Source organism: Ursus arctos, unplaced genomic scaffold (genome assembly GCF_023065955.2).
Source record: "Ursus arctos isolate Adak ecotype North America unplaced genomic scaffold, UrsArc2.0 scaffold_11, whole genome shotgun sequence".
Lineage (NCBI taxonomy): Eukaryota > Metazoa > Chordata > Mammalia > Carnivora > Ursidae > Ursus > Ursus arctos.
In genome coordinates, this window is record NW_026622775.1 from 16446782 (window position 1) to 16473413 (window position 26632).

Genomic DNA, 26632 nt, shown 5'->3' on the forward strand with positions numbered 1-26632 from the left:
AGTTCTAACAGTTCTTTGGTTGAATCTTAAAAGTTTTTTATATATAAAAAAGTATCATGTCATCTGCAAATAGTGAAAGTGAAGGTTTACTTCTTCCTTGCTCATTTCGATGCCTTTATTTCTTTTTGTTGCCTGATTGCTGAGGCTAGGACTTCCAGTACTATGTTAAATAACAGTGGTGAGAGTGGACATCCCTGTCTTGTTCCTGACTGGAGGAAAAGCTCTGTTTTTCTCCATTTAGATGGGAATTAGTTGTGGGTTTTTCATACATGGCCTTTATTATGTTGAGGTATCTTCCCTATAAACCTACTTTGTTGAGGGTTTTCCTCATGAATCATTGTTGTATTTTGTCAAGTGCTTTTTCTGCATCTATTGAAATATTCATATGGTTTTTATCCTTTCTTTTATTAATGTGGTATATCACATTGATTGTTTAGTGAATATTGAATCACCCTTGTAACCCAGGAATAAATCCCACTTGATTGTGGTGAATGATTTTTTTAAATGTATTGTTGGATTTGGTTTGCTAGTATTTTCTTGAGAATTTTTGCATCTGTGTTCATCAGGGATATTGGCCTGTAGTTCTCTTTTTTGAGGTGTCTTTACCTGGTTACCCTTTACCCTGATATCAGGGTAATGCTAAACAACAATAATGAAGCAGAAGAAAGAGAAATTAAGGAATCAATCCCATTTACAATTGCACCAAAAACAATAAGATAACTAGGAATAATCCTAACCAAAGAGGTAAAAGACATACTCTGAAAACTATAAAACACTGATAAAAGAAATTGAAGAGGTCACAAAAATGGAAGACATTTCATGCTCATGGATTGGAAACAAATATTATGAAAATGTCTATACTGCCCAAAACATCTACACATTTAATGCAATCCCTATCAAAATACCACCAGCATCTTTCACAGAACTAGAACAAATAATCCTAAAATTTGTATGGAACCACAAAAGACCCAGAATAGCCAAAACAACCTTGAAAAAGAAAAGCAAAGCTGGAGACATCACAATTCCAGACTTCAAGTTATATCACAAAGCTGTTAGTAATCAAAACAGTATGGTACTGGCATAAGAATAGACACGTAGATTCAAGAGAACAGAATAGAAAACCCAGAAATGAACCTACGATATATGGTCAATTAATCTTCAACAAAGCAGGAAAGAATATCCAATGGGAAAAACCATCTTTTCAACAGCTGGTGTTGGGAAAACTGGATGGCAACATGCAGAAAAATGAAACCGGACTACTTTCTTACACCATACATAAAAATAAATTCAAAATGGATTAAAGACCTAAATGTGAGATCTGAAATCATAAAACTCCTAGGAGTGATCCCAGGCCATAACTTCTTTGACATTGGCTGTAGTAAATTCTTTCTAGATATGTCTCCTGAGGCAAGGAAAACAAAAGCAAAAATAAAGTATTGGAATCTCATCAAAATACAAAATTCCTTCTGCACAGCAAAGGAAACAATCAACAAAACTAAAAGGCAACCTTTGGAATAGGAGAAGATACCTGCAAATGACGTTTCTGGTAAGGGTTGTATCCAAAATATGTAAAGAATGTATTGAACTGTACACCCACCAAATGAATAATCCAGTTAAAAATGGGCAGAAGATGTGAATAGATGTTTTTCCAAAGAAGATATACAGATGGTCAACAGACACATGAAAAGATGCTCAACATCACTCATTATCAGGGAAATATAAATCAAAACTGCAATGAGATACCACCTCACACCTGTCAGAATGGCTAACATCAACAGTACAGGAGAGAACAGGTGTTGGTGAAGATGTGGAGAAAGGGGAACCCTCTTGCACTGTTGGTGGGAATGCAGACAGGTGCAGCCACTCTGGAAGAAGTATGGAGGTTCCTCAAAAAGTTAAAAATAGAACTACCATTTGATCCAGCAATTGCTATACTAGTTATTTACCCAAAGAATACAAAAATACTAATTCCGAAGGATACATGCACCCCAATCTTTATAGCAGCATTGTCTTCAGTAGCCAAATTATGGAAACAGCCCAAGTGTCCTTTGACTAATGAATGGGTAGAGCAAATGTGGTACACACACACACACACACACACACACACACACACACACACACACAATGGAATATTACTCAGCCGTAAAAAAGAATGAAATCTTACCATTTGCCAGGAGATGAATGGAGCTAAAGAGTATTATGCTAAGTGTAGTTAAGTCAGTCAGAGAAAGACAAATACTGTATGATTTCACTTACATGTAGAATTTAAGAAACAGAACAAATGAGCAAAGGAAAAGGGGGCGGGCAAACCAAAAAACACACTCTTGGCTTAGAAAACAAACTGATGGTTCCCAGAAGTCAGTTGGGTGGGGGGATGGGGGTGTGTGTGTGTGATGGGGATTAAGGAGTGCACTCGTTTTAATGAGGACCTGGCGTTGTATGGCAGTGTTGAATCACTGTGTTGTATACCTGAAACTCATATTATGCTGTATGTTAACTAAGTGGAAGTTAAATAAAAACTTCAAAAAATAATAATTCATTATAATAACTACAGAATTTTAATTTTCTGCGTCACCATTTCTAGATCTATGGCACTAAGAAGTGATGCATGTTTAGAAGCATTTTCTCTGCTTCAATTACTAGACCACTTTTTTTTCCAGAAAATTAATTTAAGCCAACATATATGCTAATTTTTCTTATTATTTATTTTATTGGATTACATTCATGACAATAGTGTGGGAATGTCCAGGAATGTGAAAAAAAAATTCTCTTCAAAAAACTGCTTTTGGCAAAGAGTAAATTGAGCTGTGAGGTTAAGGATCACTTGTTTCTCTAACATTGTGTTATAGTCAAAACTATACAGATGTAAAGAGAATTGCCTTTGTTAGCTTGGAATTTTTACGGCAAAATGGAAAAATACATACTTTTATGTCATTCTCTATGTTAACAGTTTATACAAAGCTACAGTTATGCAGAGCACATGCAGCTTACAGAGCTTAGGACAGCTGGAGAGTATGACTCACTATGTATGTCTCTACTTTTGTAGGATATCCTGTTAATCTAAAATAGCTTATTTACTGTCAGGTTCATGCTGAATATTGGCATACTCCGACAGTGTAATTTTAAGCTAGAAAACACAAGGCAGTATTGATTCTTGACGTTCATTCGTTTTTGCTCTCAGGTTTTGAATTTCGGTGGTTATTTCTTCTTAATTGGCACCTATTTCTTCAGTACAATTAAATGTTTTCTTTCAACTGTAATCAGTAGGTCTCCCCCCTCACTGTGTGATGGTTTAAAAGATGGCTGTTACAGGTATTTCAGCCTTACTTTGGCACACTGGTGTATTTGGTTTGCAAAACTCTGAAGTTACTTACGTTTTATAGTGTTATGGAAAGAGTATAAACTCTGGTCTAAAATCAAGTAGATATGTATTCAGATCCTGCCTCTGCCATTTGCTAGCTGTGGAATCTTGGGCAAATTACTCAACCCCTCTGTGCTTTAGTTTTCTTATATATAAAATGAGATTAAAAGTAGTATTTACCTCACAGTGCTGTTATTGGGATGAATAAAGTGGTACATGGGATGCATGGCACAGAGCAAGTTAAATATGTGTCATTCCTTATTAACACAGTATCTGGGAGGTATTCAATGAACAGTAGGTATTTTTTATAATTATTTATTAAGGTTTTCCTTCACATCTTCTTTGAGATATCAGAACTCTCCATGTTCCTGAGGCTATAGGTAAGGTACAGATAAACTGTCTTGTGCAAACAGAATATATACTGAGCTTTAATAATGTTACAAGCAAATGGTTTATCAGGACTAGAAGAACCTTTTTTTTTTTTTTAATGGGAATCAGAGATCTTGTTTAGGAGATTATTTTTAAGTCAGCCCAACAAGGTGAGCAAGGAATCTTAAGAAATCTCTGATTTTGATACTCTTCAAATGTTTAATTATTATATGTTGTCAGCTGGACAGTATAGGTAGAATTTTTTAAACGTAGAATATTGTTTATAGGAAAATGGAATATGTGGAATAGGATACAGTTTTGCTTTTCTCTAGAATTTTTTGCAAGTCTAGTCTAACATGAATTAGATTTCTTCAGTTTAAGAGTTTTGTGGTATTGGAAATGACTTATTAAAAATAATGCATTTGTGGGGCTCCTGGGTAGCACAGTCAGTTAAAGCGTCTGACTCTTGGTGTTTTTTTTTTAATGTTTTATTATTATATTATGTTAGTCACCATACAATACATCACCGGTTTCCGATGTAAAGTTCGATGATTCATTAGTTGCGTTTAACACACAGTGCACCATGCAATACGTGCCCTCCTTACTACCCATCACCAGTCTATCCCATTCCCCCACCCCCCTCCCCTCTGAGGCCCTCAGTTTGTTTCTCATAGTCCATAGTCTCTCATGTTTCATTCCCCCTTCTGATTACCGCCCCTTTCTTTATCCCTTTCTTCCCCTACCGATCTTCCTAGTTCTTATGTTTCATAGATGAGAGAAATCATATGATAATTGTCTTTCTCTCCTTGACTTATTTCACTTAGCATTATCTCCTCCAGTGCCGTCCATGTTGCAGCAAATGTTGAGAATTCATTCTTTCTGATAGCTGAGTAATATTCCATTGTATATATGGACCACAACTTCTTAATCCAGTCATCTGTTGAAGGGCATCTCGGTTCCTTCCACGATTTAGCTATTGTGGACAATGCTGCTATGAACATTGGGGTGCATATGGCCCTTCTCTTCACTATGTCTGTATCTTTGGGGTAAACACCCAGTAGTGCAATGGCTGGGTCATAGGGTACCTCAATTTTTAACTTTTTAAGGGACCTCCACACTGTTTCCCAGAGTGGCTGTACCAACTTGCATTCCCACCAAGAATGTAGGAGGGATCCCCTTTCTCCACATCCTCTCCAACAATTGTTGTTTCTTGCCTTGTCTATTTTTGCCATTCTAACTGGCGTAAGGTGGTATCTCAGTGTGGTTTTGATTTGAATTTCCTTGATGGCTAATGATTTTGAACATTTTTTCATGTGTCTGTTAGCCATTTGTATGTCTTCATTGGAAAAGTGTCTGTTCATATCTTCTGGCCATTTTTTGATTTGTTTATTTGTTTCTCGTGTATTGAGTTTGAGAAGTTCTTTGTAGATCTTGGATACCAGTCTTTTATCTGTAGTATCATTTGCAAATATCTTCTCCCATTCCGTGGGCTGCCTCTTAGTTTTTTTGACTGTTTCCTTGGCTGTGTGGAAGCTTTTTATCTTGATGAAGTCCCATAAGTTCATTTTATCTTTTGTTTCTCTTGCCTTTGGAGATGTGTCATGAAAAAGGTTGCTTTGGCCGATGTCGTATAGGTTGCTGCCTATGTTCTTCTCTAGAATTTTGATGGATTCCTATCTCACATCGAGGTCTTTCATCCATTTGGAGTTTATCTTTGTGTATGGTGTGAGATAGTGATCAAGTTTCATTCTTTTGCATGTAGCTGTCCAATTTTCCCAGCACCATTTATTGAAGAGACTGTCTTTTTCCCACCGGATGTTTTTTCCTGCTTTATCAAAGATTAGTTGCCCAAAGAGCCAAGGGTCCATTTCTGGGCTCTCTATCCTGTTCCATTGGTCTATGTGTCTGTTTTTGTGCCAGTACCATGCTGTCTTTGTGATCACAGCTTTGTAGTACAGCTCGAAATCCGGCATTGTGATGCCCCCAGCTTTGTTTTTCCTTTTCAGCAGTTCCTTGGAGATTTGGGGCCTTTTCTGGTTCCATACAAATTTAAGGACTATTTGTTCCAGTTCTTTGAAAAATGTCCTCGGTATTTTGATCGGGATAGCATTGAAAGTGTAGATTGCTCTGGGTAGCATGGACATTTTAACTATGTTAATTCTTCCGATCCATGAGCGTGGAATATTTTTCCATCTTTTTGTGTCTTCCTCAATGTCTTTCAAGAGTGATTTATAGTTTCTAGAATATATATCCTTCACGTCTCTGGTTAAGTTAATTCCAAGGTAACGTATGGTTTTTGGTGCTATTGTAAGTGGGATGGATTCCCTAATTTCTCTTTCTTCAGTCTCATTATTCGTGTATAGAAATGCAACTGATTTCTGAGCATTGATTTTGTATCCCGCCACATTACTGAATTGCTCTATAACTTCTAATAGTTTGGGAGTGGCTTCTTTTGGGTTTTCCATGTAGAGTATCATGTCATCTGCGAAGAGAGACATTTTGACTTCTTCTTTGCCAATTTGGATACCTTTGATCCCTTTTTGTTGTCTGATTGCTGTTGCAAGGACTTCTAGTACTATGTTGAATAATAGTGGCGAGAGTGGGCATCCTTGTCGTGTTCCTGATCTTAGGGGAAAGGCTTCCAGCTTTTCCCCATTGAGAATAATATTTGCTGTAGGCTTTTCATAGATGGCTTTTATGAGATTGAGAAATATACCCTCTATTCCTACACTCTGAAGGGTTTTAATCAGGAAAGGATGCTGTATTTTGTCAAATGCTTTTTCGGCATCAATTGAGAGGATCATATGGTTCCTGAGTCTTTTCTTATTGATATGATGTATCACGCTGATCGATTTGCGAATGTTGAACCATGCTTGCATCCCAGGTATGAATCCCACTTGGTCATGATGGGTAATCCTTTTAATGTACTGTTGGATTCTATTAGCCAGGATCTTGTTGAGGACTTTGGCGTCCATATTCATTAGGGAGATCGGTCTGTAATTCTCCTTTTTGATGGGGTCTTTGCCTGGTTTGGGGATCAAGGTAATATTGGCCTCATAGAATGAGTTTGGTAGCTTTCCTTCTGTTTCTATTTTTTGAAATAGCTTTAGGAGAATAGGTATTATTTCTTCTTTGAATGTTTGGTAGAACTCCCCAGGAAAACCGTCCGGGCCTGGAGATTTGTTATTTGGAAGGTTGTTTATCACTGACTCAATCTCTTCATAATTAATTGGCCTGTTTAAGAAATCAATTTCTTCCTGTTTCAGTCTTGGTAGTTTATAGGTTTCCAGGAAGGCCTCCATCTCTTCCAGATTGCTTAATTTATTGGCATAAAGCTATTAATAAAAGTTTCTAATAATCCTTCCAATTTCATTGCTGTTGGTCATGACCTCTCCTTTTTCATTCATAATTTTATTAATTTGGGTCCTTTCTCTTTTCTTTTGGATAAGTCTTGCCAGTGGTCTGTCAATTTTATTGATTCTCTCAAAGAACCAGCTTCTAGTCCTGTTGATCTGCTCTACTGTACTTCTGGTTTCTAATTCATTGATTTCTGCTCTCATCTTGGTCAGCTGCTTCCTTGTGAGTGGATTAGGCCTGTCCCTCTGTTGCTGTTCCAGCTTCTTGAGGTGAGAATATAAAAATTGCATTTTAGATTTTTCTATTCTTTTGAGTGAGGCTTGGATGGCTATGGATTTCCCCCTTAGGACTGCCTTTGCAGTATCCCATAGGTTTTGGACTGTTGTGTTTTCATTCTCGTTGGTCTCCATAAATTGTTTAAATTGATTTTTGATTTCCTGGTTTATTGAGTCATTCCTGAGCAGGATGTTTCTTAGTCTCCAAGTGTTTGAGTTTCTTCCAAATTTTTCCTTGTGGTTGAGTTCCAATTTCAGAGCATTGTGGTCTGAGAATATGCAGGGGATAATTTCAATCTTTTGGTTATTGGTTGAGACCTGTTTTGTGTCCCAGAACATGGTCTATTCTTGAGAATGTTCCATGGGCATTAGAATAGAAGGAGTATTCTTTGGTTCTGGGGTGTAGTGTTCTATATATATCTATGAGGTCCAACTCGTCAAGTATGGCATTCAAAGCCTTCGATTCTTTGCTTAGTTTTTGCCAGGGTGTTCTGTCTATTTCTGATAGTGGGGTGTTGAGGTCCCCTACTATTAATGTATTTTTATCTATATGTCTCTTTATTCTGATTAAGAGTTGGCTTGTGTATCTTGCTGCTCCCCTGTTGGGGGCATATATATTTATAATTGTCATATCCACTTGTTGGATACATCCTTTAAGAATAATATAGTGCCCTTCTGTGTCTCTAACTATAGTCTTTAGTTTAAAATCCAATCTATCTGATATGAGAATTGCTACCCCAGCTTTCTTTTAAGGTCCATTTGCATGAAAGATGGTACTCCATCCCTTTACTTTCATTCTGAGTGTATCTTTGGGTTCAAAATGAGTCTCTTGTAGACAGCAAATGGATGGGTCATTTCTTTTCCAATCTGCAACCCTGTGGCGCTTTATGGGAGCATTTAAGCCATTCAGATTGAGACTGAATACTGATAGATATGATTTTAATGATGCCATGTTGCCAGTAAAGTCTTTGTATTGGTTGTGACTTTCTGTTCTTTATCACTCTTGGGGCCTTTTTACCTTTATAGAACCCCCCTTAATATCTCCTGTAGGGCTGGTTTCGTGGTTACGAAATTGGTTAATGACTGGCGATTCTGGAACGTCTTTATTTCTCCATCAATTCTGAATGACAGCCTTGCTGGATAAAGGATCCTTGGCTGCATGTTTTTCTCTGAAAGAGTTTTAAAAATGCCCCCCAACCCTTTCTCTCATTCCAGGTCTGTGTAGACAGGTCTGACGTAATTCTGATACCTTTGCCTTGGTACGTGAGAAATTTCTTCGCCCTGGCCGCTTTCAATACTGTGTCCTTGGATCTAATATTTGCGAACTGCCCTATGACGTGACATGGCATAGGTTTGTCGTGGTTGAGCTTGGGAGGGGTCCTCTCTGCCTCTTGGACACGAATGTTTGTTTCCCTCGCTAGATTAGGGAAGTTTTCAGCTACAATTTGTTCAAATATCTCTTCTAGACCTCTGTTTTTCTCCACCCCCTCGGGGATGCCGATGATTCTGACATTGGATCAGTTCATTGAGTCAGTAATCTCCCGTAACCTACATTCATGGGCGTGGATTTTTTTTAAGTCCAGCTTCTATTTTCGTTTTTTCTTCTACTAACCCATCTTCCAATTCGCTAATACATTCCTGTGCCTCATTCACCCTGGCCATCAGAGCCTCTAGTTTTGACTGCATTTGGCTCATAGAATTTTTAATTTCTGCCAGATTCGCTCTCATTTCCACCCTTAGAGATTCTATATTCTCATTAACATTTTCGTTAATACTTTTTTCAAGTCTACACATCATCTTGACCATTGTTACTCTGAATTACATTTCTGAGAATTTGGTTACATCCATATCCATTAGTTCTGTGGCAGAGGCCACAGACTCATTGTCTTTTCTTTGCTGGGGGGGGGGGGGGACTTCTCCTTCTCGTCATTCTGATGAGGAGAGGTTGCGGGGTTGTCCAGAGCCCAAATTATTGACTGGGATCCAGGCCGTGCGCCCTTGTTTTATAGGGATCTTAGGGATGTGGGCTTCTTCTTTAAAGATTTTATTTATTTATGTGGCAGAGAGACAACCAGCGAGAGAGGGAACACAAGCAGGGGAGTGGGAGAGGAAGAAGCAGGCTCCCAGCGGAGGAGCCCAATGAGGGACTCCTTTCCGGAACGCCGGGATCACGCCCTGAGCCAAAGACACACACGCTTAATGACTGCGCCACCCAGGCGCCCCGGGATGTGGGCTTCTTGATTTTTCAGCCTACTTTCTGGGGGAGGGGCCTGCCGCTCCGATACTTAGGCAACCCTGTTTGGGTAGAGTCTCCATGTCCCCTGTGAGGGGGGATGGGGATGGGCACGCTGTGAGCAGGTGTTTCCAGGCTTTTGTTCTCTGGCGGCTTTCCCCGGCGGTTTGCTGTGCCTCTTCTGAGAGTCAGAGCAGCAGCGGCCGAATCTCAGCCTCTGTCTCAGAACAGAGGGATCGCGGACCGTTCTCCACTGATGATCTGGCCACTTTAACTCCGTTACTGTTGGTGCTGCTCAACCCTGCAGCGTCCCGGGATGTGCGCCCCACACCTGGCATCCCAGCCCTCACTTCCAGGGCCGGCGCGTCTCTGTCCTTTGTTTTTCTAATACCGCCAGCCGCCCCTGTGCGCTCCTGTAGCTCCTGGTCTCAGTCTGGATCCAGTGAGCACACCGGAGCTCCGTTTCAGTCTGGTGGCACGCGCTCCCCGCTCACGGTCCCAGTCTGTTTTCTCACAGGTGCTGGTCCGCGAGTCCGCCGGCTCCCCCGTGCAGGTGGCTACCACTTCCTGGCGCCCGAATGCGGTGGCTCCCTCCGCCTTCCGTTTATCTTCCAATATCTGTGCGCAGTTTCATGGCTCCCCGCCTTGTACCTCAATACTCAGAGCTGGAGATGTTCATTTGTAGAGATCCAGATGTATCTTCCTGCGTCTCAGGGTGATTCCGTGGATGTTCAGGCTGGTCTGGTACCTATCCAGCTCGACTCAGGGGACCGGCTGAAAAAGGGGTCCCCTACTCCTCCGCCATCTTAACTCTTCCCAGGTATTACTTTTATAATCAGAAAAAGGAATCTGCCTGTCCATGTATCTAACAGGCATCCCCAAAAACGTGGGGATGCTAAAAAGGGCAGTTGCCCACAGCTCTCCCAGGAGCCTCTGAATCCCAGAATCTCTGGGAACCTGGTTAAGGGCGGGAGGGAGGTGAAGCCCCGTGCTACAGATGATGCCGACAGCCTGACTCTTGGTTTTGGCTCAGGTTGTGATCTCAGGGTCCTGAGATCGAGCCCTGCCCTGGGCTCAGCGCTGAGTCAGCTTGACTTTCTGTATCTCCCTCAGCCCCTCTTACTTGTGCACCCATGCTCTCTCTAAAATAAACAAATCTAAAAAAAATATATAATGCATTTGTTTATAGAAGAGCCAACTTCTTTCTGAGGGATAGAGATGTGTTCTACAGATAAATTTATTACTGTAATAACACATTTTATTTGGAGTAGAAAAGGCTTATGTTCCAAAATTTTTTAATTGTTTAAAACATGTTTAATTATCAAAACAAATTGTTTAAACTGGTTAACTGTTTAAAACTTCAAAATTGTTTTAAAGTAAAAAGCAAAAAAAAAATCTGCTTACCTAACAGCCTCTTTTGTCTCTCTATAAGAAGATATTAATAATTTTAGTGTTTTCATAACTTACAAGCTATATTTTTATAATGGATTTTTACTTTTTAAACAGAATATTGACAAAACTAATGTTTAATGGGATTTTATTTTTGTGGATTGTAGTTTATTTAAGTACTCTTATGCCTGGAATTTTTTAAAATATAAAATTGTTTCTCCCTTGAATTTTTTTTTTTATATTATAAAAATGTGTAGAGAGGAGCCAGAACTATAGTTATTGTTCCTGTAGTGTTATCATCTTCATGGTATTTATTTGAAGAAAGTATAATTCATACTCTTCCTGAACTTTGCCATAAAAAGGGGGAAAAATTAAAATCTTTTTCTATTTCTTTCTCTCCCAAATTCATTTTCTTTCAGATGGCTATACCCACATTTCATCAAAAAAATCCCAATTCCTTCCCAAGCATATAGGTTTCGTAATGAGATGATTCATTTTAAACGAAGTTCATATTAGGCTTCAGGGTCAGGTAAAGAAAGTAAAAGCAAACTAGAACACTTGGATCTATTCTTGAGATTTTTAATGAATAAGCAGTTATTGGTATGTATGGAAACAAATGCTGCCATAAAATCTAGTTTCTGTTACTAGTGGAATTGATACTTAAGACTGAGAAATACCCTGTTTGTACCTGTTTCAATATTAGCTGCTGATTGCAGAGGTCATTTTACAAAGAAACCTTTTGAAATAAACCTTAACTGTAAATTTTGATTGTAGACTCTTATCTCTAGTTAGCAATAATTTTATTGGCTTCAGCATTGGGAATCCTGAGTACATTCATGATCTCTGATTCCTTTTGATAGTTTCGGGAGAATTCCCAGGTTTTATTTTTCAGATATGGCTTTTATTTTATTCTCTTTTCTCTCTATGGAACTGTCTCATATGGCACTGTATGTTTTCTTAGGTTTTCCACTGGATTCCATATGTCTGTTACACTGTTTTCATTCTTTTTTTTTTTATCTCTCTTTTTGTGCATCAGTTTGGATATTTTCTACTAGCCTGTTTTCCAGTTCAAGAATCCTCTGTTCTCCTGTGCCTAATCTGTTACACTCATCTTTTAAATTCTTAACTTCTGCTTTTATAGTTTTGGGGTTTAGAATTTTCATTTGACTTTTTCTTATGGATTCCAGGTAAAATTCACCTTTTTTTTTTTTTTTTTGGTACAATTTTTTGTTTTTACTATCTCAGTTCTATCCCTTTCTATATTACATGCTAATTTAGTATTGTTTTACAAATATTAACTCCCTAGCATCTCTCTTTCTCTTAAGACAAAACTAAAAGGAATATATGTTATGATTTCTTTGATAACTCGTATCTTGGGCTTCTCTCAGTTCTTCCATTTTTTTTTTATATGGACTCTATACCTAACGCTTGGTGTTGAGTTTAGTGTCTAAAGCAATATGGCAATGGCAGTTTTTCTATTTGTGAAGTGTTTTACCCGTTCTTAAATTAACTTTAGATTAGTTTATGTTAATAGAATGTGGTTGTGTGTCATGAGTTTTCAGCATCTAAATATGGCATTTGAAAAGCTCCATGAGGGGCATCTGGGTGACTCAGAAAGTTAAGTGTCTGCCTTTGGCTCAGGTCATGATCCAGGGTTCTAGGATTGAGCCTGCATCGGGCTCCCTTCCGCTCTGCCCCTCCTCACCTCTCATGCTCACTCTTTCTCTCTGCTCACTCTCTCAGATAAATAAACAAAATCTTTTAGAAAAATAAAAAGCTTCTTGATTTTTTTTTTCGTAATCCGTGAGTTAAAAATGTAGATTCAAAATGAAAAACAAATGGTTTTTAGGGTTTTTTTTTTTTTCATTTTAACTCTCATGTAAAAAGTGCTTATAATGAAGCTTATGTATACTGTTCTTTCAGCTTTAAATCTGTTCATTTGTATAGTAGTTTATGTTCACAACATTAATCCAAGGTTATAACATACTGAGATTCTCTTTGAATTATATAATGAAAATTTATATATATTGGAATGTATTCATTTTTTTCATTTTATAAGATTTGAAAAGTTAAAATCTATGTGTTTTAGTAATAATCTATATTTTTTGTTAAAATAACTCATTTTCTTATCCTCTAACGTAATTGTTTTAATTTTCCACGTATAAAAGTCTGTATTGAGTGGTATTCAAATTCAGTACTAGCGGTCTAAACCTAACATTGATAGCTATGAGATTGCTCTTGTTTTTCTAGAAAAGATTCTGAAATATTCTATGTAGTGTGTTCATTAACGGTTATAGTTAGAGCCACTTCTTCATTACTGATAGGGTAAGTGTTCATCTTAATCTAGTTTTATTTAGTTTCATATAATCTGTCCAAATTCTTGACTTAAATTCATAGCAGATGTAATCTATAGTTTCTGAGTCAGTCTTTCAGGAATTATTCTGTGTTTGTTATTTTGGAAAAGAAAGTATATGTGAATGTTTATTGAATGAATGAGATGAATTGAATTGAATGAATTGTTGCACTTTCTAATGAAATTATTCCCCTCATTTTTCCTCTGATCCTCCCCCCCCCACCCCCATACCATACCTCGGTGGCCTTTGCCTAATCAGAAACAAAATCTAGTAGCTCTTTGGGGTTTTTTTACTTCTCAGATGGCTGAGCTAATAGTTAACAGTTACCCTAGGACATCTAGCAGTCTTAGTAATTCATTGGAAGAAGAAGAGAGAGTGTACAGGACATAGCTAAGGATGGGTTCACATTATTTGATCATAGCTTCTAATAGGGGAGGCAAAGAAAGCAATAGCACATGTAAAATTAGAGGTGATCTGGGCTCAGGATGTTTTCTTTTGATGAAAGTAGGCTGTTCACTTGGAGCTATTCATCATGTCACACGAACTCCTCTAGGCAGAGCACAAAAATTAGAAGAATTTTGCCATTATTGAGCAGCACAGTTAGGTTAACATTTTTTAGTCTATGTGTTAACTCTGTCCAGTGCTAGGGAGTGAACCTTCCTATGGATAAATCCAGACAACTTTTTTTATTCCTTTATATGACTTAGCAGCATTTGACACAGTTAACTTCCTCGTTCCTGAGACACTATCCTTTCACTGTTCCCAGTTTTCATTCTTCCCTCTCTGGCACCCTGCTGGGACCTGAATTGTGTTCCTCCAAAATTTGTGTGTTGAAGCCCTAACCCCCACATGATATTTGGAAATGGGGCCATTGGGAGGTAGTTAGGTATGGACGAGGTCATGAGAGTATGGTCCTCATGATGAATTAATGCCCTTATAAGAAGAGACACCAGTGAGCTTGCTCTCTCTTTCTCGCTCGCATGTGAGGATATATCAAGAAGGCTACCATTTGCAAGCCAAGAAGAATGCTTTCACCAGACTCCAGCTATCCAGAACTACAAGAAAATAAATTTCTTTTGTTTAAACAACATTGTCTATAATATTTTGTTATGGAGGCATGGACTAATACACACGCCTTCTTCTTTACAAATTCCTCTACCACTTTTTTCTTCTAAAATTTTTAAAGTTTTAATTCCAGTGTAGTTAATATACAGTGTTATATTCATTTCGGGTGTACCATACTGTGATTCAGCTCTGCTGCTTTGTTCATTATTCATTTATCTTTCTTCACTCACTGTACACTTTTCTACTTGCATCAGTCTTTTTGGCAAAGATTCTAAGATCTACATTTCTGTCTCCCCTCTTTTATGTCTAAACCTCAAGTTGTTTTATTGGCATTACAAATCTAACATGTTCACACCAAAGTCCTTTTTACCCAGTGACTCAATGGAGACAATGGTTTAGCAGCCCAATTGATTGTATCCTCTCAGTATTTTTCATATATATCCGCTTCTTTTATCCCTATTGCCATGATATTTGTTCAGAAAACTCTTTATATTGGATTACTGAGACCTTGTTCTAACTGAATGGCTTCAAAATAACTTAAAAAAATTTTAATAATTTTCTAAGTAAACTTTATTTTTTAGAGCAGTTTTAGGTTCACAGCAAAATTGAGTAGTAAGTACAGAGAGTTCCCATATACCCCTTTTCCCCACACATATAGTATGTCCACTGTCATCATCCCACATTAGAGAGGTACATTTGTTATAGTTGATAAACCTACATTGACACATCATCACCCAAAGCCCATAGTTTACATTAGGGTTCACTCTTGGTGTAGAACATTCTGTGGCTTTTGGCAAATGTATAATGACATGTTCATCCATTTTTGTAGCATACAGAGTAGTTTCACTGTCCTAAAAATCCTTCGTACTCTGCCTGTTTGTCCCTCTTCCACCTTTACCCCCTAACAACCACTAATTCTTTTATTGTCTCCATGGTTTTACCTTTTCCAGAATGTTATATAGTGAGAATCATGCAATATGTAGCCCTTTCAGATTGGCTTCTTTCACTTAGTAATATGCATATAGGGTTCCTACATGTCTTTTCATGGCTTGGTAGCTCTTTTTTTTTTTTTTTTAAAGCATTAATATTATATTGTATGGATGTACCATTTTATTTATCTGTTCACCTACTGAAACACATCTTGGTTGTTTTCTGGTTTTAGCATTTTTAATAAAGCAGCTATAAACGTTCATGTACAGTTTTTGGTGTAGATGTAAGTTTTTGTCTCATTTGAGTAAATACCAAGACTCATGATTACTAGATGATATGGTAGGAGTATGTTTAGTTTTGTAAGAAACTTCCAAACTGTCTTCCAAAGTAGCTACACCATTTTGTAATCCCACCAGCAGTGATTGAGAGTTCTTGGTTTTCCACATCTTCATCAGCATTTGGTATTGTCAGTATTTTGGACTAGGGCTATTTTAATAGGTGTATAATGGTATCTCGTTGTTTTAATTTGTAGTTCCCTGATGCCATGATGTTGGGCATCTTTTTTGGTGAAGTGTCTCTTCAGGTCTTTTGTCTACTTTTTAATTGGGCTTTTCATTTTTTTTAAAGTTTTGCATTTTAAGAGTTCTTTTTATATTTTGGATATCAGTCCTTTATGAGACATGTCTTCGGCAAATATTTTCCCCCAGCTTCCGGCTTATTTTCTCATTCTTTTGATAGTGTCTTTTGTAGAGCATATGTTTTTAACTTTAGTGAAGTCCAGCTATTATTTCTGTCATGGATCATGCCTTTGGTGTTGTGTCTAAAAAGTCATCAGCATAGCTAAGATCATTTAGATTTACTTCTCTATTATTTTCTAGGAGTTTTATAGTTTTGCATTTTGTGTTTAGGTCTGTGATTCAGTTTGAGTTAATTTTTGGGAGGAATGTAAGGTCTGTGTCTAGATTCTTTTTTGCACATGGATATCCAGCTCTAGCAGTATTTGTTGGGAAGAGTTTTTGGTTGATGCTTTATTTTCTATATAGACAGTCATTTCACCTGCAAACAAACACAGTTTTATTTATTCCTTTGCAATCTGTATATCATTTCTTTCCTTTTCTTGTCCTGTTGCACTATCTGGGACTTGTAGTACATTGTCGAAAATAATGGTGAGAGGGAACATCTTTACCTCGTTCCTGCTATTAGTGGGAAAGTTTTTTGTTTCTCAGCATTAAGTACGATGTTATAGGTTTTTGTAGGTATTTTTTTTATCAAGTTGAAGAAGTTCTTATTATTAACTGAATTTGTATCATGACTGGGTGTTGGATATTTTTATATTTTTTTATTGAAGTATAGTTGACATACAATGTTACGTTAGCTTCAGGTTACAGCATAGTGATTCCACAAGTTTTATACATTATGCTGTACTCTCCATAAGTGTAGCTGCTGTCTGTCATACAATATTATAATACCATTGACTATATTCTCTATGTTGTACCTTTCATTCCCATTACTTGTTCATTCCATAATCGGAAGCCCAATCTCCTTCACCCATTTTGCCCGACTCCCTCTTCTCTGGCAACCACTAGTTTATTCTCTGTATTTTTGGGTCTGTTTCTGCTTTTTGTTTGTTTGCTTATTCATTTGTTTTTGTTTTTTGTTTCATGTATAAGTGAAAACACAGTATTTGTCTTTCACTGACTTATTTAATATAATACTGTTTGGGGGTCCATTCATATCGTCACAAGTGGATCTTTTATGATGACTGTGTAACATTCGGTTGTGTGTGTGTACATGTGTGTGTACATCACTCGGGTTGCTTCCATATCTTGGCTGTTGTAAATAATGCTGTAATTAACAGGGGTGCATATATATTTTCGAATTAGTGTTTTCATTTCCTTGGGGTACATACCCAGTAGTGCAATTACTGGAACTGGATCAAATGGTATTTCTATTTTTAATTTTTTGTGGAGCCTTTATACTGTTCTCCACAGTGACTATACCAATTCACACTCCCATCCACAGCGCACACAAAGTTTCCTTTTTATCGACATCCTCACTGATGCTTGTTCTTTCTTCTGTTTTTAATTGTAGCCATTCTGACAGGTGGAAGGTGGCTATCTCATTGTGGTTTTGATTTGCATTTCCCTGGTAATTAGTTGAGCATTTTTTCATATGTCTATTGGCCATCTGTATGTCTTCTTTGGAAAAATGTCTATTTAGGTCCTCTGCCCATTTTTTAATTGGATTATTTGTGGTTTTTTGGTTTTGAGTGTTTTGAAATCTTCATATATTTTGGGTATAACCATTTATCAGCAATATCATTTGCACATACCTTCTTTCATTCAGTATCGTTTGCAAATATCAACTCCCATTCAATTACCTTTTTATTTGTTGATAGTTTCCTTCACTGTGCAAAAGCTTTTTATTTTGATGTAGTACCAATAGTTTATTTTTGCTTTTATTTCCCTTGCCTTAAGAGATATACCTAGAAAAATGTTGCTATGGCCAACGTCAAAGAAATTACTATGTTTTTTCCCCCTAGGAATTTTATGGTTTTAGGTCTTACATTTAGATCTTTAATCTGTTTTGAGTTTATTTTTGTGTGCAGTGTAAGAAAGGGATCATTTCATTCTTTTGCATGTTGCTGTCCAGTTTTCCCAGCACCCTTTATTGAAGAGACTGTCTTTTTTCCATTGTATATTCTTGCCTCCTCAGTCATAGATTACCTGCTCATATAAACATGGGTTTATTTCTGGACTTTCTATTCTGTTCTATTGCTTTATGTGTCTGTTTTTGTGCCAGTACCATGTTGTTTTGATTCCTACAGCTTTGTAGTATATCTTAAAATCTAGAGTTTAATACCTCCAGCTTCATTCTTCCTTCTTAAGATTTCTTTGGCTATTTAGGGTCTGTGTGGTTCCACACAAATTTTAGGAGTATTTGTTCTAATTCTGTGAAAAATGCTGTTGGTATTTTGATGGCAATTGTATTAAATCTGTAGATTGCTTTGCATAATATGACATTTTAACAGTATTTGTTTTTCCAGTCCATGAGCATAAAATACCTTTCTATTTGTGTTGTTTTCAATTTCTTTCAACAGTGTTTTATAGTTTTCAGAGAACACCTCCTTAATTAAATTTCTAGGTATTCTTTTTGATGCATTTGTAAATGGAATTGTTTATTTCCATTTCTACTACTTTGTTATTAGTGTATAGAAATTCAACCAATTTCTGTGTATTAATTTTGTATCCTGCAATTTTACTGAATTCATTTATTCTGATAGTTTTTTGGTGAAGTCTTTAGGGTTTTCTATGTATAGTATCATGTCATATGCAGGTAGTGACAGTTTAATTTCTTCCTTATCAATATGTATGTCTTTTATTTCTTTTTCTTGTGGACTACTGTGACTAGGACTTTCAGTACTGTGTTGAATAAAAGGGGCGGGAATGGACATCCTTGTCTTGTTCCTGATCTTAGAGGAAAACCTCTTAGTTTTTCACCGTTGAGTATGATGTTAGCTGTTGGCTTTTCTTTTTTTTTTTTTTTAAGATTTTATTTATTTATTCGACAGAGATAGAGACAGCCAGCGAGAGAGGGAACACAAGCAGGGGGAGTGGGAGAGGAAGAAGCAGGCTCCCAGCAGAGGAGCCTGATGTGGGGCTCGATCCCACAACGCCGGGATCACGCCCTGAGCCGAAGGCAGATGCTTAACCGCTGTGCCACCCAGGTGCCCCTAGCTATTGGCTTTTCATACATGGTTTTTATTATGTTGAGGTATGTTCCCTCTAAACCCACTTTGTGGAGAGTTTTTATCATGCACAGACTGGGTGTTGGATTTTGTCAAATGCTTTTTCTGTATCTGTTGATATGATTATATGATTTTTTTTTCTTTTAGCCTGTTGATATGATAGATTATGTTCATTGATTTTTGAATGTTGAACCAGTGATCCATACATGGGATCAATTCCACTTCATCACAGTGTACAGTTTTTTACATATCATTGAATTATACATACATGATTATACTTTGTTGAATTCAATTTGCTAACATTTTGCATATTTATAGAGTTATTGGTCTGTAATTTTCTTGTAATGTCTTTATCTGGTTTTGGTATTAGTATACTGTTGCTCTCATGGAATGATTTAACAAGTATTCCCTTTATTTCTATCTTCTAATAGAAATTATAGAGAATTGATAAAATTTCTTCCTTAAATGATTGGTAGACCTTACTATAAACTCATCTGGTTCTGATGCTTTCTGCTTAGGAGATTATTACTTCTTGATTCAATTTCTTTGATTGATATAGGCCTATTTAGATTGTTCCTTCTCGTGTGGGTTTTGGCAGATTGTCATTTCATCTAGATTATCAAGTATGTGGCCATAAAAGTTTTCTTGTATTATATTTCATAATTTAGTGACTCTTGAACAGTGTGGGGGTTAGGGGTGCTGACCCCCTGTGCAGTTAAAAATCTACATATAACTTTGACTCCCCAAAAACTTAATTAATAACTTACTATTGATCAAAAACCTTACTGATAACAGAAACAGTTGATCAAGACATACTTTGTGTATGTATTATATACTGTATTCTTGCAATAATGTAAGGTAGAGAAAAAATAAGATTATAAGGAAGAGAACATACATTTAAAGTATTGTAATGTATTTATCAAAAAGAAATCTGCATATAAGTGGACCTGTGCAGTTCAAACCCGTGTTTAAGGATCAACTGTAAATCCATTATTAAACTTTTAAGGTAATGATTGATGTCCCTTCTTTCATTTCTGATGTTAGTAATCTGTGTTTTTTCTTGTTTTTCTTAGTTATGGGGCTACAGGTCTATCGTTTTTATTGATCTTTTCAAGGAATGAGCTTTTGCTGATTTTTCTCTTTTGACTTCCTATTATCAATTTTATTTCTGCTCTAATTTTTCTATTTTTTTCCTTGTGTTTACTTCAGATTTAATTTGCTCTTTTTCAGTTTCCAGAGGTGGAAGCTTAGATTATTGATTTTAGATTTCTTTTTTTTTTAATATATACATTTAGTGCTAGAAATTTCTCTTTAAGCACTACTTGTACTACATCCCACAAATTTTGATTAGTTGTATTTTCATTTTTATTTAAACTATTTTTTTTATTTCTGTTGAGATTTCTTCTTCAACCCATGTATTATTTAGGAGTGTGTTTTAATCTTCATGTATTTTGTAATTTTCCAAATGTCTTTCTGCTATTGATTTCTACTTTAATTTCACTGTGGCCTGATAGCACACATTGTATAATTTCTGTTTATAATTTGTTGAGGTAGATTTTATGGTCTAGGATGTAGTCTGTCTTGGTAAATACTCCATATGATCTTGAGATGAATGTGTATTTTGCTGTTCTTGGATTAAGTGGCATTTGGATAGCAATTATATCCAGTTGGTTGATGTTATTGTTGAGTTCACCTGTGTTCTTACTGATTTTCTGCCTTCTGGATCTGTCCATTTCTGATGGAGGAGTGCTCAAATTTCCAGTCATATGAGTGAATTCATTTCTTTCTCCTTGCCGTATTATCGATTTTTGCCTCACATATTTTGACACCCGACTGTTAGGTGATGCATATTAAAGATTGTTAATGTCCTCTTGGAGTATTGACCCCTTCATCATTATGTAATACCTCTCTTTATCCCTGTTAATTTCTCTTGGTCTGAAGTTTGCTTTGTCTGAAATTGATATAGCTACTCCAGCTTTATTTTGATTAGTGTTAGAATTAATCATGCATCTTTCTCCATCCCTTTTCTTCTACTCTCTATATCTTTATATTTAAAGTGGATTTCTTTGTTGACAACATATAGTTGGGTCTTGTTCTTTGATCCACTATGACAATGTCTGTCCTAACTGGTGTGTTTAGACCATTTATGTTTTAAAGTGATTATTGATACAGCTGTATTAATGGTACCATATTTGTTACAGTCTTCTATTCCTTATTCTTTGTTCCTATTTTTGTCTTTGACTGTTTTTCTGCCTTTTCTGATTTTAACCGAGCATTTTATGATTCCATTTTCTCTCCTTTCTTGGTGTATGAAATATATATTTGTATTTTTTCTCCCTTTTTTCAGTGGTTGCTCTGGAATTCGCAATATACATTTACAACTAATCTGCATCCGCTTTCAAATAACACTGTTCTGCTTCACAGGTAGTACAAGTACTTTATAGTAACAAAAGTTTGAATTTCTCCCTTTAGTCATTTGTATCATTTCTGCCATTCATTTCACTTATACATATGCTATAGCCATTGAATACATTGTTGTTACCATTATTTTGGACAAACTATTAGCTGTTAGATCAATTAAGTATAAGAAAGTTGAAGTTTTTATTTTTACCTTCACTTGTTCCTCTCTAGTGCTCTTCCTTATGTAGATTCAAGTTTCAACCTATATCGTTTTCCTTTTCCTAGAACAACTTTTTGAGATTTATTTATTTTAGAGAGAGAGAAAGAGAGACAGCACAAGTGGTGGGGAGGTGCAGAGGGAGAGAGAGAGAGATCTCCAGCAGACTCCCTGCTGAGTGCGGAGCCCTACGTGGGGCTCAGTCTCATAACCCTGAGATCATGACCTGAGCCAAAATCAAGAGTAGGACACTTAACTGACTGAGCCACCTAAGTGCCCTTCCTGGTACAACTTTTTAAAATGTTTCTTGAAAGGCGGTTCTACTAACAGCAAATCCCTCAATTTTTGTTTGAGGAAGTCGTTATTTCTCCTTCATTTCTGAGAGATAATTTCATGGAATACAGAAATTTAGGTAGGTGTTTTTTCTCTCTCTCAACACTTTATTTCGTACTACTCTCTTTGGTTGCATGGTTGCTGAGGAGTTATCTAATCTAATTCTTACTTTTGCACTTCTCGGGTGAACTGTATTATTCCTCTGGCTTCTTTCAAGATTTTTTGTTTGTTTCGTTTTTGGTTTTCTGTACGTCGAATATGATATGCCTAGACGTAGTTTTTTTTGCCAGGTATCCTACTTGATGTTCTCTGGCCTTCCTGGATCTGTAGTTTGGTGTCAGACATTAATTTGGGGAAATTCTCTGTCATTATTGCTTCAAATATTTCTTCTATTCCATTCTCTTTTCTCCTTCTTGTATTTTAGTTGCACATATATTACACCTTTTATAGTTTCCGTAATTGTTGGATATTCTTTTGTTTCTTTTTTTTCTTCAATCTTTTTTCTCTTTGCTTTTTCATTTTGGAAGTTTTATTGGCAAATAATTAAGCTCAGGAATTTTTTCCTCAGTCATGTCTAGTCTAGCAAACCCATCAAAAGTATTCTTTATTCTGGGGCGCCTGGGTGGCACAGCGGTTAGGCGTCTGCCTTCAGCTCAGGGCGTGATCCCAGCGTTATGGGATCGAGCCCCACATCAGGCTCCTCCACTAGGAGCCTGCTTCTGCCTCTCCCACTCCCCCTGCTTGTGTTCCCTCTCTCGCTGGCTGTCTCTATCTCTGTCGAATAAAATAAAATAAAATCTTTAAAAAAAAAAAAGTATTCTTTATTCTGCTGTAGTGTCTTGATCTCTGCCATTTCTTTTTGAGTCTTAGAATTTCCTTCTCTCTGCTTATGTTGCCCCTTTCTTGCATGTCATCTACTTTGTCTATTAGAACCCTTAGCATATTAATCATTTAAAAAAAATTCTTAGTCTGATAATTGCAGCATTTTTGTTGGTTCTCCGGTTCATTGATGCTTATTCAGTTTTTTCAAATTGTGTTTTGTTTGTCTATTAGAGTCTTGTAATGGTTTTGATTTTGTTTTATTTTGATAGATGGGCATGATAATACTACATAAAAGGAACTATGGTAAATAGGCCTTTGGTAATGTAGTAGTAAGAGTGTAAGAGGCCAGGTGTTCTTTGGTCCTATGACTAGGTTGTAGTCTTTTAGTTAGTCTGTGTTACTGGACCGTGAACTTCACAATTGTTTTTTAGTAACCCTTGTTCCGTTAGGGTATAATACAGGATGGCTTGAGAGGGCTGGAGTTGGGTATATCCCTTCCTCCAGCTCAGTTGGGCTCTGATAAACCTGTCATAGTTTAGGGTCTGGTAAAATAGTTTCTCTTGAAGGCAGGACTTGTTAAGAAGTACAGAATGTTCTGGCATATTTCAAAATAGCTACCTCTTCCTTCCTTCTTCCCCATGCACAAGATTTTCCTCAGGTGTTCATTGTGAGAACCTGGTATGGCTTCTGGAGGTAAACTCACAAAAAATGTAAGAGTCCCTCAATGATTGTGTCTTGTGGAGTATTTAACTCTCAGACTTGTCTACACTGCCTCCAGAAATTTCATCATTTACATTTCCAATATCCTTACCCCACCACTGGTTCCTGTGGAGTTTTCTGCTTATTGGTTTCTTTGTATCCAGCTTGTCTGTCTCTCCAGTTTGAGGGGCAGTGGTTTGTCTTATTGCTATGGTCTGAATGTTTGTGTCCTCCCCAAATTCATAACCCTGAGATCATGACCTGAGCCATGATGTACCAAGAGGTAGAGCCTTTGGGAGGTGCTTAGGTCATGAAGGTGGAGACCTCATGAGTGGGATTTGTGTCTTTATAAAGAGGCCTCACAGAGCTACCCCCCCCACCTCCATGTGAGGACTTGAAAAGGTGTCAGTTGAACCAGGAAAAGACCCCTCACTTAACCATGCTGATGCCTTGATCTTGGACTTCCCAGTATCCAGACTGAGAAATAAATTTCTGTTGTTTATAAGCCACCTAGTCAATGGTGTTTTGTAATAGCAGCCTGAACAGATGAAGACACCTGCGATCTCACATCTCAGAAGGGTCTAAGAAGAGCTGTTATTGGACTGGAAAACAGACCAGTATTGCCCTCTTATAATCTCTTCTCCATACTGTAGCCATAGTGGTCCTCAAAAATATGAATCTGATTTTGTCATATCTTTAGTGGAAACTTCCCACTTACATTAGGATAAAATCCAAACTCAGTAATTTGGATAAAAAGGCCTTTGTTATCTAGCCTTGATTTATCTCTCTCCATTGATCTTTTGCATTTTTCACCTTAACTTCTGCGCTCAGCTATTCTGAACTGATTTCCATTTTCAGTGTTCTGTATTCTCTCTTTCCTGTCTTTCCTATTACCTGTTTGGTCCTCACTCATTTTTCAAGTTTTAAGTTAGAAACCGTCTCCCTGGATAGCCCACCTTGACTCTCCCAAAACCTGTTCAAGGTGATCTTCCTTAGTGTCTGAAAATATAGGATCACAACTAATTCCCACAGTAGATACAGTTAAAGGCCTTAGATGTAATCTGTTGTCAGCCTTAAATATTTAGGTGCTTGTAGTCATTATGAAGGAGTCCTTAGAGCTTTTGCTAACAATGTTTCTATCTGACAAGTAAACTCTCATGTGGAAAAGTTACATTATGGAGGATTTTTTTGAAGGGTATGTAATCCATTTATTCAGAATGTTCAAAGTTTGTTCTTACAATCAGATTAGCAAATCCATGCACCTACTAACTAGTTATTTGCAAGAATTAGTGCTAGCCAAAATAAATCTCAGTGGCTTCTCTGGTATTCCTTGGTCCCAAACTTTTTAGACATTGGGAAGGACCATTTAATTTAGTAAAGTGACAGTGTGATTTACATAACATCCTCATGTGTGTTTGATTGATGTGAGTTAGAGGCCGCTCTCCTCTGTATGCACTATGTCAAGTTTTTGAACTCGTAATGCATGTTGAGATTCTGTTAGAGATCCTGATTATCTAATTAAATATGTTACATGTTGAGTATACTGAGGCACACGTGTTCTGTCACCGGTGACAGAGATATGAGGTGTGTACCTTCTATCCTTTTTTCCTCTTCTCCCCCTCACCCCATATTATATGTTTAATACACTTACAACGCTATTATACTCTGCCCACTCAGGTGTTTATTACATATTTCTCAATTCTGAATAGTTCTTAGTAAATCCCAGCTGGTGCTAATGAAAATTGTTATCGTAGAGCCTTCACTATAAGGGTTTTGTTCATTGGTAAGATCTGTTGAATTTCCTTATGAATAATCAATATTCAGTTTTGTTTTGGATTTTTTTGTCAAAGGAAATGTGATTAAATTATAGTATGTCTAGTAGTAGCTTTGTAATTGACCTGGTACATTAACAAAAGGAACATAATAACGTACCTTTCTTTGCCTGTTTCTCCAGATATGGGGATTGTGATCACTACGTACCTGTTGATGTGCTTAAAAGTATTAATATTTTAAAATATCAAGATACATCAGAAATATCCCACTTATGGATAAAGAGTGTAAAGAGTTTTTTTGTTTCATATAGGCTTTAAACTTCATGTGAGGAATGGGTTTTTATTTTGTTTAGTTTCTTTATTCCCAATTCCTGCCAGTATATTTGCCATATAAAATGTAAATATTGTTTAATTTACACGATTTTCTATGTATTAGATGAACTGCTTTAAATAATCATATATCTTGCTTCCCAGATCTTATATATTTCATTATTGGAGAGAAAATGAACATGGTTGTTGAAGGAGGAGAAGAAATGCTTTGAATATAATTAATTTTGGGGTATGGTAATTCAACAAGTAATGAATTCTGAAGCAAGCATTTTATATTTTGAAACAGACATGATTTTTTGTTGTAGAATATACAGTCTTTTAAAAGTAATAAGGTACTTGGGGATAGGTAAAGAGTTTTAAAACCATATTTTTAAAAATCAGTTCCTCAGGTGCCGGGAATGTAGCTGACCGTGTTCTGGCTCAGCTCTTAACGGAAATGGATGGCATTGAACAGTTAAAGGACGTGACAATTTTGGCAGCTACTAACCGCCCAGATAGGATAGACAAGGTAAGAAAGAAGGCGGTACGAGTGTTGTAAAATCAAGAACTGGATCATTTGATTATGTTAGCTTTTTTTTCCCCTACCAAATTACTTTGTAATCAGTTTTTCATTTAGAGGATCCCAAAAATCTTAAACTAAAGGAAACGAAAAGAACAGAGTAAAGCTTCTATGATTTGATTGCTTATGGTTTGGTATTAATGAAAGTATTTTGTAACCCTTTGAATTTTCCCCCTCATTGTTGCATCAGACACTCAGAGAATTGAAGTTCTGAAATTCTTTTTTGGTTTATGTCATCTGATCTATTTTTGAGAAGTTTTTAACATTTTCATTCATATTAAGGTAAATTTCTTGCTATCTAGGACAAGTTAGGCTGAGTTATTATTAACAACTTTTTAGAATTTTTTGCCTGCGGTTGCTTTCAGAGTGATTCGAGTAGGAGTGACAATGGATTTTATCTCTCTAAGAAATTACTTAGG

At 36.7% G+C, this 26632-nt stretch overlaps 1 protein-coding gene across 7 annotated transcripts in view; it reads left to right on the top strand.

The window, feature by feature from the left end:
- The window catches only part of AFG2A (AFG2 AAA ATPase homolog A), a 340553-nt gene that overhangs the window by 91439 nt on the left and 222482 nt on the right, over positions 1-26632 (top strand). For 6 of the 7 annotated variants that reach the window (XM_026499287.4, XM_057310049.1, XM_057310050.1 and 3 more), the window contains one exon: positions 26036-26162. The exons of the other annotated variant lie outside the window; for it this stretch is intronic. In XM_026499287.4, the coding sequence (XP_026355072.2) occupies positions 26036-26162 (127 nt within the window). The remainder of the gene's footprint in view (positions 1-26035; positions 26163-26632) is intronic. 7 annotated transcript variants of the gene reach the window in all.